Source organism: Ochotona curzoniae, unplaced genomic scaffold, assembly GCF_017591425.1.
Source record: "Ochotona curzoniae isolate NIBS_2020 unplaced genomic scaffold, NIBS_Ocur_1.0 scaffold_2476, whole genome shotgun sequence".
Classification (NCBI taxonomy): Eukaryota; Metazoa; Chordata; class Mammalia; order Lagomorpha; family Ochotonidae; genus Ochotona; species Ochotona curzoniae.
This window is the reverse complement of record NW_024467095.1, coordinates 1,144,455-1,158,015: the sequence shown is the minus strand read 5'-3', so window position 1 is coordinate 1,158,015 and position 13,561 is coordinate 1,144,455. Positions and strand designations below refer to the sequence as shown.

Sequence of the window (13,561 nt, the reverse complement as noted above, 5' to 3'; positions counted from 1 at the left end):
ACTGTGGGGGTATGTGTCCTTTGTTCTCTAGGAATGGGACAGGCCACTGGCTCGGACCTGGGAGGCTGTAACACGTCACAGAAAAGGAACTCTGCTAGGAGGCTTGCCATCTCCTTCCTGGCCCTGCTTCTCCAAAATTGGTCACTCCTGTTTCTGAGACAGCGTGCCTTTGTCAGTGGAGCTGGAGCCAAGCCCAGCCGCTCAGGACATCATTATCTGATGGCATGGCACGCTGAGTTATCTTGATTGGTATTTTTGTTTGTTGAATGGGATTAAGACCTGCAAACTCTTTGAGACATCGAGAGAATTAAACTACTGACTTTAACAAATACGCAGCATAACACATTTAGGTTTATCCCAAGGGGGGCTGGTGGAATAAGTCATCCGGGCCGTGGCAGTGGCCCTCCTGCCAGCACTGTGACAGTGCTGCCATAGAGGTCTTCTAAACTGTGCATGGGCTGGCTGGAGCTTAGGCTGCTTCTCCCCCGACCCCACCCTCAACCCATGGTGCTCCCTTAAGTTTGTTCTAACTCGAAATAAGTCCTCAGATCAGACCCCCAGTGGAGCTGGGGGAGAGGACAGATGCCAAAAAAAGGAAAAGTCACCGTTAGCCATGCACTGAGGAATCAACCGTGAGTAGAGTTGCCCTGTACAAGGAATGTTCAGAATATTCATGGGACGCACACATGAAAACAATGCATGGATTTCAACTTAAACTTGATCTTTTAATTTCATCTCTCCACACACATTTTGGAGTCCCCCTTGTGTCTAGAATTCAGTTCTCCCAATACAGTGAGCAGCGCTTCTGTTTGCAAATGGCCTCTGGCTGGACTGAAGTAGACCCAACCTGAGGAACACCAGCATGGTAAACAGGAAGAGAGCAGCAGGACAGTGAGAACTTGGCCCCCCACCTGCCCTTGTCCCACCCCTTGCCGCATGTCTCCACGGCTTGTGTGGTTCTGGTAGCCACAGCAGAAACTTACTTAAATGTAAGTAGGCCAGCATAGTGGTCCTTAGCTGGGACCAACTTTGCTGGAAGACACAGTGGAAACTTCCGTCCTCTGACTGCTGGACAGCTCAGAATCGTCAGTCATGGGCCTCCCGCACAGCATTTCCATGATGCAGGCTCGGAACTGGAGGGAAAGGCAGAAGAGGAGGTGCCCCTTGACGGAGGAGCACAGGGCAGGATAATGCCCATGGGTGTTGGAAAGGGCATTCTAAGTACCCCAGTACCTAGGTTTTCAACAGGTTTGAAATGCTATCTTTCCCATGTTGAAAAGCGGCCAAAATCCAGTCTGGATCTGCTTGCTTCCCTGGGTCCACAGTAGAAGTCCCTGGACACTCTGCCTGAACCTATAACTTCACTCTCCCAAGACTTAGGCACCAGCCTGCTTCATAAGAGTGTCAGAATTAGTCTGCCCCACCCTGCCATTGCTTGAAGATGCTCCCGGCTGGGAAGGGTTATGAATTCTCTTCCTGCTGGGGAGTTTCAAGGCAGTTTTGAGTCTGTCTCAATGTTTGAAGGAAACAAAGTCATTGTGAAAGTAGGACTTTCCAAGACGGGAACTCTCCTAGGTTGGTCTGAGGTGGGTTTAGCTGTAGGAGCCCTCTCCCGCCATAGCTCAGATTGCCACACGCCACAAGACATTTGGAGGAAAAGGGGTAGGAACTCCTAAAATGCAAGGGCATCTCTTTTTCCAGCACATTTCATCCCGATCTGGAGGAACTTGGTTTTTCTGGCCCAAGCCTTATCCTCTGTGGGGTTTGTTAGTTGTCAGTGTCTGCCCCTTCCTACCAGGCGGCCTTGGGGATCCTGTCCACTCCTGGGAGTCCTGAGTAGAGACCAGGTGAACTCCCAGGTTCAAAGTCATTGGTGGGGCGAGAATGGAGCTTAGAAAGCAGGCGCTCAGAGGCCCATGGGAGGCAGCTTTACCTGCTTGTTCATGAAGCAATAGATGATGGGGTTGTAGACGCAGGCGCTCTTGGAGAAGAAGGCAGGAATGGTGACAAACCGTAAATCCAGCCCGTGGTTGCGGTTGTTGACTATGTACATGGCCAGGGAGGCGTAGGGCACATAGCACACACAGAACGACCCCACCATCACCACCACCATGCGGCTCACTTCCCGCTCAGCCTTCTGTGTGGTCGCCGACTCCTGCTGCTGAGCAGCGACCTGCGGCGGAACACGGAGCGTCACATCCCTCTGCAGCCCAGGCCCCAGTTTCCGGGTCTTTGGACCCGTTGTAATTGGGGGACATCTCCCAGCTCCTGGCCTGATTCTTGGGCTTTCCTTTGAGGGAAGGCAGAGTGGAGGCAGTTCTGGGCTCAATGAACTTCTTAGAGGTCGGGCTGACAGCCTCTGTCTGCATTCGGTCTTATTACCCCTGCCTCCGCTCCCCTCTCTGTTGCTAGCTCCCCTAAGCAGTGAAGGTTTTCATCCTGGCTGTTGCCTGGAGCCACCCCACCTCCACCCGGTCTCTGACCCCCACTCACAGCTCGGAGGGTCCCCAGCAGCTGAGCATAAGAGAAGCAGATGAGGGAAAGAGGGATGATGAAGCAGAAGATGAAGAGGAACCAGGTGTAGTACTCGCTGCGGTATTTGGTGCCCACGGTGTACCAGTCGGGGCCACAGGAGCACTGCAGGCCCTCGGGGAGGAACCTGCCAGGGACCACGCACTCAGGACAGAAGCTCTGTGTTCCCCGCCTCGCCCCCACCCCAGGCCCTGCACGTGAGTCATGTTCTCTACTTAGAGCCCAAAAGGTGCCCCTCCAAGGCTTCTGGCAGAGCTGGGAGCGTGGGGAGGAGGCCACAGTTGGAGCTGCAGAGTGGACAGGGGCCTCATTTCCCACAGGCCTCTCGCCTCACCTACCCCACCAACTCTTGAGCAAGTTGAAGTCGAAGACTACAAGGCTTCTCTAGAACCCAGGCTTGCTCTCCACCCATTACCCTGAGCCTCCGGCCAAGCCAGGCCCGCCACCCCGCGCTCTCACCCTGAGCTTCCAGCCAAGCCAGGCCCGCCACCCCGCGCTCTCACCGGCTCCAACCAAAGAAGGGCGGGATGGAGACACCGACACCAATGACCCAGGTCGCCAGGACTACCACCAGTGCGTGCTTGGAGCTGAAGCGGAAGTTGCCGAAGGGCTTACAGATGACAATGTAGCGCTCAAAGGCCAGGAAGGCCAGTGACCAGCCTGTCACCAGTCCTGCGGTGAAATGCGGGGGTAATGGTAGTAGTGGGGCCCTTACCCAGCTGGCGGATAGAGCATAGGGGATGAGGTTGGAAATCCAAACGTCGCCGGTATGGTGCAAGTGTGGGCCGCTTGGTACCCCAGCCTTCAAGGGCACACCAGCTCCTTCCCCCACCTCAGCTAGGCTCCTGTTAGGGACTCCCTCCCACCCAAAAGTTCTGGTTGCAATCCTGGAGGAGCATCCTCAGCCTCCCCTCCACTCACCCCTACACCTGCAGTACCTGTAGCAGAACCCGTGAAGGCCTCCAAACTACAGACAAAGCGGCCAAGGACAAAGTAGCCATAGCAGCTGGAGATGAAGACGTTGAAGACAGAGAAGATGCAGGCGAGGAAGCCCGCCAGCGAGATATTGACCAGGATGTAGTTGAGTGGTTGCCGCAGCTTTTTGTAACGCAGCGTGGCCACCAGCACTACTGCATTGAGCGGAGTCCCTGCAAAGAAGACGAGGCCCATGAAGGCTGCCTGGAGGTGGAAGGCCCAGACGGGAGCAATGTGGTACTGAGGTCCATCCCACGGCGCCACAGAGGAGAGATTCTTGAACAGGTAGAAATCCTCCTCCTCAGACATTGTGCTCCTGGGAGGCCCCCGCCCCCCGGGTGCTCTTATACATCACCCTTCGCCATGCTGTCCCCACCCTACCACACAGCCTCTCCTTTGAAGCTGCTTGGGTGATCCTAAGCCGCCCAAGGACGGAGCTTGGGATTAGAGGTCCCTGAGCCCCACCTAAACCTCTTTCTGTGGTCCCAAAGCTGATTGTGTGTTCCTCAGAGGATAACAGATTGGGGTCAAAGGACCCGGGTGTGTAGGTTCCAAGGCCTGGAGGGGGCTGACCTGTATTCAGCGACAGAGCTGTCACCTTTGTCCTCCATTACCCTTCACAGGCGCAGCCAGCACAAGGTGCATCCCATGCTGACCCCGAGGCTCTGCAAGCTGGGGAGATGAGGAGAGTGGCCGTGCTCTGGGCAAACGAGCCATCAGTCCTGGATCTGCCTGACTCAAAGTCCTCTACCCTCCTGGGGAAACGGGAGGTTTCGGGAAGGCAGTCACAAGTCTTCTAGAACACTGCATCTAGGGCTTCTTCGACGAGGCACATACAAGCGATGGAGGGTCCAAGTCCTAACACATGGTACACGGCTACCGTCGTTGTAACCTGGAAATAAACGGAAGGCAGGAGCCCATGGACTCCCAGAAGGGCAGCCTTCTTCCCTGACCCCCACTCTGTGTTCACGTGTGTGTGCGCACACACACCCATTCGTGTACATGTGTGCACAGGGAGCCATGTGGTTACAACAGCAGAGAAGGGATTACTGGCATTCTGTGGGCATCATCTCCTGCCATTAGCCACATGATGAGTGACGCTGTCCCCAGTCCCAGCAGCACCCAGCCCCCTACGGAAAGGCAGTGACTGGGGCCAAGCCCTTTTCAGCACGGCTGTCCCTGCAGGAGGCCCAGCTCTGAGCAGCAGGCGCGGCTGGCGTCAGTGCCTGGCACGCCCAGCCACGGCAACCATGCAGGGAATGCGAGCTGAGGTCACAGAGCCGCAGGTTGAGTGGACGTTGATTTGGAAGCCCGGGTGAGGCTGGGAACAGCTACCCAAAAAGTCTTTGGGGCTGAAAAAATCCCCAGCCTGCTGGAAGGGGCAGCACAAGCAGCTGTCTGCCCCCAGACACTCCTAAAACTGTATTCCCTGGGGACAAGGGAGTGAGGGCCTCCAAAGCTTGGTGGGGGTGGGGGCAGGCGATGGCTTGGGCCTCAAGCCTGGTGGTGATGTCTCACTTGAGCAGCTGGCACATTCATGACTGTGCATACTTCCAAGGTGTCCTTCCTTCCTTTCTCTCTTGTTTTTTCACTCACTCATTCGTTCTACAGACATTTGCTAAGTCACTTGTGCTGGGGACTAAATGAAATTAACCAGATAAAAGGCTTCTACAAGGCTGGCCACACGGAAGTCCTTGCGGGGTGCATAGTATTGTCAGCAGGATGAGCAAGCGCTAGCCACGGGGCAGACCCAGACGGCACCAGCCCATCTCTGCTTGCAGGGAGCTCTTGGCTCAGAGGAACCAACCCAAATGGGCTGGGCCCAGCGCAAACATAAAAGAGGGAACCTGGCCCAGCCCACTGGGGTCTCCAATGAGATCTCAGCTCCTCAGCTGGGATCCCAGCCACTCCCTCTCCTCTGGGATGCTCTCAACCTGACCAACCCCTAGCCCAGCCCAGCTTGGACTGTGAAGGCTGTCAGGGTCTCCCCCAGCTGGCTGCTGCACTCTGGCAGGACACGCAGGGGCAGGCTGGGAGAGGGTCAGGGTAGGTCTTTGCAGACATCCTCTCCAGCTTTTTCAAGCAAGTGTGGGTTCTCAATGGATTCTGCATTCCCAACAGTCCTTGCATTCAGATAAGCATGACACTGAAGCTGAGTTTAAGCAGGTGTCTTTCTTCTCGTGGTGGGAGGAACACCAATCCTCCCAGGATTATAAAAAGGCTTTAAAAAAAAACCTTTGTAAAGCATGGAGCACCCCCACAGGGTATGACAGCTGCATTCCCAGAAGGTCTGATCGCCCTAACTTGTGCTGCCCCTTCCAGCCGCACACGGCACCTGGCGGTTCGTGGTGCTTTTGGACCCACGTGGCGTATGTGGCTCCACCATGGGATGAGAAAGAAGGGTGGCTCTGAATTGGTGTGAGAGGTCTCAGACAGGCTCCCTCTGGCCCAGGGGTGCCCCAACTTCTTCCCTGCCCTTCCCCAGCAGCAGCTATGACTACCCGGCCTACCTTGGTAACAACGCCAGGAAGACCCACCTGGTTCCAGGGAAGATCAGCTCAGCCTGGAGTTGCCCTCCCCTCCCCTGCCCGCCCCGGCTCTGGGCACTGTGTGGTCCCACAGTGGACTGGGGAGGAGTGAGGCGAGGTGTGTGCTGGAGCCTAGCCGGCCTGGGCTGGGAGCCAGCCTGGAGCAGAGGAGGGGCCACTTCTAGGAACCACAAATTACTGCTGCCGCATGTGGCAAGGAGGATACATCTGGCAACATGTAAGTTTCTGTGGCTCGTTGGTCTAGGGGTATGATTCTCGCTTAGGGTGCGAGAGGTCCCGGGTTCAAATCCCGGACGAGCCCTGCTTTTTATTTCACACTGTATACCTTCATGCATGCTGCTTACGCCTTGTAGGGCTGAAGGGCTTCCACCCACTGGTTCTCTCCTCAAATGACCACGACAGCCAAGCTGAAGCTGAAGCTGGGAGCCAGGAGTGCAGGTGAGCTGACTGCAAGTGCTGTCTCAGCCACTGAGGCCAAACGGACTGGCACAGAGGACAGCCTGATGGTGGCTTCTGAGTCAAGGTCAAGTACAGATAAGCTCATATGTTTGCTCTAATATAACATAACATAATGTCAAATCTAGGGATATTACACATGAATCCTACCTTACGTCACTTCATACTTACCTGTACCTTGTGCCATAAGATCCTGTGATGTAATCATTAATCAGCCATCCACAAGAGACTGTTTATAATTACCTGAGATGGTCAATGTCCCTTTATCACTGTTATTGCTACTGTCCATAAATAATGAAGACCTAGTCCTCACTGTATCTACATTAGGAGCCTGGGCTACAAGAGTGAACTGCCAACGAAATCACTGACAGTCACCTACGCGCTTGGGAGACACTCCAGCAGCAGCATGATGGACTTGGGAAAATTCACAAAAGACACCCATTGTGAGATTGGAGGAGAGAACAGAGGGGAGCGGAGGGAACTCAGGAGGGGGAAAGGAGACCCCAGTGCCAACTAAATTGCATCAAAGAACAACAATAAAGAACAGATAGGCTCCGGATGTGAAATCCCAGTTGGAAAGCCATCAGATTTCCAAGTCCAAACAGTAGGATCAGAGATCAAACTGCTTTCTCCTTGGTGAAACAGGAAGAGCGCTATTCATTGCTTAAACTTGTTGGATCCCATCAGAAGCAGCCATGGCCCTTCCAGACATGAGTGAATCTACAGGGAATGCCTGGCACCGCAACACACTACACTAACATGGCTCTTTCCTCATCCAGCACCCTTGAGAATGCACATGGAGATACTGAGGAAAATAGAAGTTTGAAAGTAAATGTGGGGCCCGGCGCGGTGGCGCAGTGGTTAAGGTCCTCGCCTTGCACGCCAGGGATCCCATATGGGCGCCGGTTCTATCCCGGCAGCCCCGCTTCCCTTCCAGCTCCCTGCCTGTGGCCTGGGAAAGCAGTCGAGGACAGCCCAAAGCTTTGGGACCATGCACCCGCGTGGGAGACCCAGAAGAGGCTCCTGGCTTCGGATCGGCATAGTATCGGCCGTTGCGCTCACTTGGGGAGTGAATCATCGGACGGAAGATCTTCCTCTCTGTCTCTCTTCTCTGTATATCCGCCTTTGCAATAAAAAATAATAAAAATTTAAAAAAAAGAAACTAAATGTGGGGGCCCAGCATGGTAGCCTAGTGGTTAATCCTTGCCTTGCAAGTGCCAGGATCTCTTATGGGCACTGGTTCATGTCCTGGCTCCTCCACATCCTATCCAGTTCCCTGCTTGTGGCACAGGAAAGCAATCGAGGTCAGCCTAAGGCCTTGGGACCCTGCACCCACATGGGAGACCCAGAAGAAGCTCCTGGCTTCAGATCAGATCAGCTCCAGCCATTGTAGCTATCTGGGGAGGGAACCAGCAGATGGAGGATTTTTATCTTTATCTCTCCTTCTCTTTGTAAATCCAATTTGCCTTCCCAATAAAATAAATTCTTAAAAAATAAAAAAAGTAGGGCCTGATGCGATAACTTATTGGTTAAGGTCCTCGCCTTGAACGTGCCGGGATCCCATCTGGGCCCCGGTTCTAATCCTGGGAGCTCCACTTCCCATCCAGCTCCCTGCTTGTGGCCTGGGAAAGCAGTGGAGGACGGCCCAAAGCCGTGGGACCCTGCACCCATGTGGGAGACCTGGAGGAGGCTCCTGGCTCCTGGCTTTGGATCAGCGCAGCATCAGTCGTTGTGCTCACTTGGGGAGCAAATCATCGGACGGAAGATCTTCCTTGTCTCTCCTTCTCTCTGTATATCTGACTTTCCAATAAAAATAAATAAATCTTTAAAAATAATAACAAAAAATAAATTAAAAAGTAAACGAAGAGCTCAATATTTGGTACAGTGGTTAAAGACACTGGTTAAACTCCCCATGTTAGAGTGCCAGGGTTCCGTGCCCAGCTCCAGGGGCAAGCACTGTGGTGCAGTGGGCGTATCCATCTCATATGGACATCTGCTCAGGTTCCAGCTGCTGCACTCTAATGTGCCTGGAAAGGCAGTACAGGATGACCCAAGGGCTCTGCATCCACAGGGGAGACATGGAGGGGAAAAAATTAATAATCACTAAGGCCCCCAGAATTTAATACATGAATAAATACAACACTAAGAAATTGAATGGAAAATGTGGTGTTGGTTGGTGAGGTATCTAATAATAATTCAAGCTTCAGTGAAAGAGGATCTGAGCTGGTAAGACCAGGTGGGAAAGGTGACAGGAAACGTGAGAGAGCAGTTCAAGGGCATGAAGCAAGGGTTAAGGCAACAACGTGACGCTACTTCAGAACCGGGAGATAAATGGCAGCACAGGCCCTTGGAGAGGATGATCTGCTGGGATGGGATTAGGAGACGGGCAGGCCCGAGTCCCAGGGATTACAAGGCTTAACACAGATCATCCCATAAGGTGATCACCGGCTGACCTACTTACCTTCACCCCAGCCCTTCCGAGAGCGTCCTGACCTCTCCCCCTCCAGCCCAGCACCGCAAGAGCCAAAAGGAGGTTTCCAAGAACATGACTCTGTTTTGAATGCTCCCAGACTCGCTTGGTGATCTGCAGCCTCAGGAACCAGCAGGGGATTAGTCCTAACTGGGGATCAGGGCTCCCCAAAAAGAACATCCCTGAGGAGGTCACAACGGACAACTTGCACCTCCCATTTCACCCTCCACCTGCCCAGAGGAAGCTAGCCTGATCCCATGGGCTCAGACAGAACCAGAACAGCCCTGCAATGCCCACCCAAGGGCTCTGTGTGCTGCCCAAGTCCCAGCACTGCCACGAGCACCCTGTGCCCCACTGGCTCGGCAAGGGCTGCAGCTCCTCCTGACTTGATGCTAGGGAGGGTCTGGGGCAAAATCCTGGCCTCTGGGCAGCAGGTGCAAGAAACACCTGCTCCATGCCCACACCCCCAAGATCAGGTTGGGGAGACCAAGCCAGAGGGAATGGGAGGGCCGTGCAGGGAGACAACGTGACTGTCCGTGGGCACCATTGGATTCCCAGGTTGTGACCCTTAGATCAGGGCAAAGATAGCTTGGCTGTCCAGGGTTTTGTCATGCTGGAGTCAGGCAATGATACTGCCCAGGTTTGAAGAAATTGGGCAGCCAGACTTCTGGCAACTGGGAGCCGTGGCGCTGTACACAGGTAACCCAGTACACCCTCTGCGACTCAGATCCGCGAAGAGGTGAGAGCTGCTGGCATCCACCGATGCCGGAATGAGTTGAGGAAGAGAAAACCCCTTCTTTGCATGCCCCCTTCCACACTGGCAGCGCCAGCTTCAGCCGGGCGGCCTCCACCACCGCGGGGGATTCGACCGGAGGCAGGGCCGGGAGGCAAGGGGACCTTGGGGCCCCAGCGAGAGTCCCGGGTTCTGACTGCTAGGAGTGTGGAGACCGCGGAGGCCCAGCAACAGCTTGGAGGGGGTCACCGTGTCGGGTGGGCCTCGCTCACTGCGGTGATGGGGACAGAAGAGAGGGACCCGTCCTTGTTCTTCCCTCCGTCAGTCACTGGGAGAGGATCTGGCTCTGGCATGGGCTGCACTGAGGTTCCTGCCCATCAACACAGCAGGTGGAGCTGGCCTCTCCACCTCGGAGCAGCGTGCGTGTGCTGTCCAAGTCCGGCCGCTCTCCGAGCGTGGCATGCTCACCTTCGCGCGGCCTCCAGCTAGCACTGGCTCCCAGAACGCGCGCAGGGAGGGCTTCCGGGAGGCGGCGTCGTCAGGTGGCCCGGACACAGGCTCCTCCCCGCGGCCCGCCCTCCGCTCCTTCCCCGCGCGCCTCGCTCGGGTCCCGGCCCCGCAGCTGCGGCTGCAGCTTGGGCTCCAGAGCGGCCATGGAGGCGGGCGCCGGGGCCGGCGCGGGAGCCGCGGGCTGGAGCTGCCCCGGCCCAGGTCAGAGCCTCCTTCCCTCCCCCTTTCCCCGCCTTCTTCCCTCCCTCTCCTGCATGCCTGGCTGCAGACCCCGGGCGCCCCGACCCTCCTCTGCCCACCCCTCAGCCCTCAGCCTTCCTCGCTCCATCCGCGCCCTCCCTGGGGCCCGGTCTCCATCTTTCCGGCAAAGGGCATCTGCACAGCAGCTGCATCCTTACCGGGGCGTTCCCCTCTCTGTCCCGGGGGGTAGGGATGGGGTAGGGTGGGCTCCAGCCCCTGCAGCTCCTGCAGCCCCTGCAGCCCCTGCAGCCCTGGGAGCTCCCGGACACCCGGCAACATAGGATGGCCGAAGAGAGGAGGGAATAAGAGGGGCAAAGATTGGCGAGGTGGGCAGGGGGTGTCCCCACCTGGACCCCTTCATGCGCCCCCATCGCGTCAGCTCTCTCTCTGACTGCAACCTCTCAACTGGCTGCTGTTCTGCCTCCTATCCCGGCTCTTCTCCCTGTCCCCTTCGCTGAACGTATGCTTGTCCTCTTTCTGCCAGTGTCAGGGGCTGGAATAGCTTGAAATCGAGTAGGGTGTGTTTTGGGTTTGGGAGTGCCAAATTGGGGGAGGGGAGCAAGTAGGGCTGAGCTAGGGTCCCCGCAGGGTAGTCCTAGAGCTGGGCAGTCAGGCACCTCCACCGGAATTGCAGCTGCCAGGGCTGGGGTGGGGAGGGTGCTGGAAGGCACATCTCCCGCTTCCCCCTGCACCCATGCCCCACAATGCAACCTGTCTCCATGCCCGCAGGACCCACAGTAACCACTTTAGGCTCCTTTGAAGTGTCTGAAGCTTGTGACCGGAAGAAAGGCCAACGCTGGGGGTCCCTGGAGCGGCGAGGGATGCAGGCCATGGAGGGTGAGTTCTCCCCTAGGGCCTCTCTCCTGGCCCTTCTTCCTGCTTCTGACCCTCTGAGCCAGGGCGAAATCCTTCCCTTGGTTCCCCTCGGGCCCTCTGCCTGTGGATTTGAACTCAAGTCCTCCCCAAGGCCCAGGTGCTGGGGAAAGTTCAGGGTGCATCCCTGCAGGTGGGGAGACATGACAATACAGCTAGCTGGGTTGTGTGTTCTCCCAGGGGAGCTGCTGGACAAAGTGGCCTCTGTGAACACAGCTTTGGAGCAGCCTTGGAGGAGGGGGAATTGCTCTCACTGCCAGCGACCCAGATCCCAAGCTGTCTCTGGTTTTGAAAAGGCGAAGCCATGGGCCCAGGCTTGGTCTTTCTGGGGCCATCACGATTTGCTTCAAAGCGAACTCTTGGGGCTTCAGTTCTCCAGGCTCTGCCAGGGCAGGTGGGGCCAGCCTGCAGTGCACGTGTATGCTCGTCACACCCATGTGACTTGGCACATCCGGCAGCACCAGGCCCCTGGATGGATGCTGGCTGGTGTGTTAGCCAGGACCTTCTGGGAGATATCCCCAGGTCCCCTCTGCATATGCAGCGTGGGTTACACTGTTACCTTGAAGAGGGGCAGCTGACAGCAGACGTCTCAAAGGAGCCCTGGGCTGCCACTCACACACAAAGTTAGAGTGGAGTTTCCAAGGGTTAAAGATGAATAAGATTTTTGCTATTTGCAGGAGCTGCATTGCAGTGAAGGAGGGGGTATTTGCCAACCAGAGGCTGGGGACCAGGCACCCAACCCTTGTTGGTAGGGTTTTTGTTCTCTTTTCATGCATGGAAAATGACTGGTTTGCTTTTTTGCACACAAGTGCAAGCTGCGACTTTTGAAAACTGCAGGGAAGAGAAGTCACGAGGGACGAGGGGCCAAGTCCTGCTCGGGGAGGGGAAGCCAGCAGGGCCAAGCAAGGGGGCCTTGCAGAAAGTTTCAAAAAGATATTTGAGAAAGTATCATTGGAAAGGGCACTGGTGTTTGTCCAGCACAACATTTAGAATCATTTTCTTCAATGTTTTCTAACTACTCATAGAGAAGACTTTCTTATTATAGAAAGGCTAATTTTGCACAAGCCACCTGGATAGTGTTTTTAAAATTTATTTATTTTTAATTTGAAAAAAATGGAGTTATGCAGAGAGAAGGAGAGGGAGATCTTGCATCTGCCGGCTCACTCCCAAATGGCCACAATGGCTGCAGGTAGGCTGGTCTGCAGCCAGAAGCCAGGAGCTTCTTTAAGGTCCCCACGTGGATGCAAAGGCCCTAGAATGTGGGTCATCCTTTGCTGCTTTCCCAAGGGTATTAGCAGGAAGCTGAATCTGAATTGGAACAGCTGGGACTCAAACCGGCACCTGTATGAGTTGCAGGTACTGTAGGCAGAGACCCATGGCGAACCCTCCAACTCTGGCCCAATTTTTGGCCTAAAGACATACTCAGTGGCTATAATCCCCTTGCCCACTCATCTTCTCCCCCAGAGAACAGACTGGAAAAGGCTCAGGAATGCTTGTGCAAGTTCCCTGGGCCCACAGATGATTTGCCCACAGGTTGGAATAGGGACTGGGGAGGTGCCACCACGTGTGCCGTAGGTCCAGAAGGATCTGAGAAGGGGAGAAGAAAGGGAGGGTACCTGCCAACTTGCCTCTTATGCTTGAGGAGCCATCATGGGCACAGGAGGCTCCTGGGGTGGAGGGTACACCAAGGGGGACTGCCCTTCCATCTGTGCCCTGGTGCCATAGGCCTCTGGAATGGCCTTGGCAAGGAAGCCAGGTCTAGCATTGTGGTGGGGTGGGTGTCTCCCAGGAGAGGTCTTGCTGCCGGCACTGTATGAAGAAGAGGAAGAGGAGGAGGAGGAGGAGGAGGAAGAGACTGACCAAGTGCAGAAGGGCAGCAGCGGAGGCTCCCTGTCCCTCAGCAAGCACCGGGGCCTGAGCCTCACCGAGACTGAGCTGGATGAGCTGAGGGCGCAGGTGCTGCAGCTGGTGGCTGAGCTGGAGGAGACCCGGGAGCTGGCTGGGCAACATGAGGACGACTCCCTGGAGCTGCAGGGTGAGCACGTGCCCGCACCCCCCGACGAAAGGCTCAGTGCATCCCCAAGATCGGAACTTGATTGGCCCCCTCTCATTGCAGGGCTCCTGGAGGATGAGCGGCTGGCCAGCGCCCAGCAGGCAGAGGCCTTCACCAAGCAGATCCAGCAGCTGCAAGGTAACTCATGTGGAGGCCAGTGGCCAGCCACC

General features: G+C 55.8%; 2 protein-coding genes and 1 non-coding gene across 7 annotated transcripts in view; 2 read left to right on the top strand and 1 right to left on the bottom strand.

The window, feature by feature from the left end:
- Positions 1-1,013: 1,013 nt before the first annotated feature.
- OPN1SW (opsin 1, short wave sensitive) lies at positions 1,014-3,817 on the bottom strand. The gene is made up of 5 exons (XM_041002118.1): positions 3,471-3,817; positions 3,036-3,204; positions 2,494-2,659; positions 1,934-2,173; positions 1,014-1,133 (listed from the first exon to the last, which is right to left on the bottom strand). The coding sequence occupies exons 1-5, from the start codon at positions 3,814-3,816 to the stop codon at positions 1,014-1,016; spliced, it is 1,041 nt and encodes a 346-aa protein (XP_040858052.1). The 5' UTR covers position 3,817.
- Positions 3,818-6,285: 2,468 nt separating this feature from the next.
- On the top strand, positions 6,286-6,357 carry TRNAP-AGG. The gene has a single exon. It is a non-coding gene; the product is annotated as a tRNA-Pro (tRNA).
- A 4,011-nt stretch (positions 6,358-10,368) lies between these two features.
- CCDC136 (coiled-coil domain containing 136) overlaps positions 10,369-13,561 on the top strand; it is a 28,265-nt gene continuing 25,072 nt past the window's right edge. For all 5 annotated transcript variants that reach the window (XM_041002411.1, XM_041002409.1, XM_041002406.1 and 2 more), the window contains exons 1-4: positions 10,369-10,426; positions 11,195-11,302; positions 13,128-13,373; positions 13,455-13,529. In XM_041002411.1, the coding sequence (XP_040858345.1) occupies positions 10,369-10,426; positions 11,195-11,302; positions 13,128-13,373; positions 13,455-13,529 (487 nt within the window). The remainder of the gene's footprint in view (positions 10,427-11,194; positions 11,303-13,127; positions 13,374-13,454; positions 13,530-13,561) is intronic.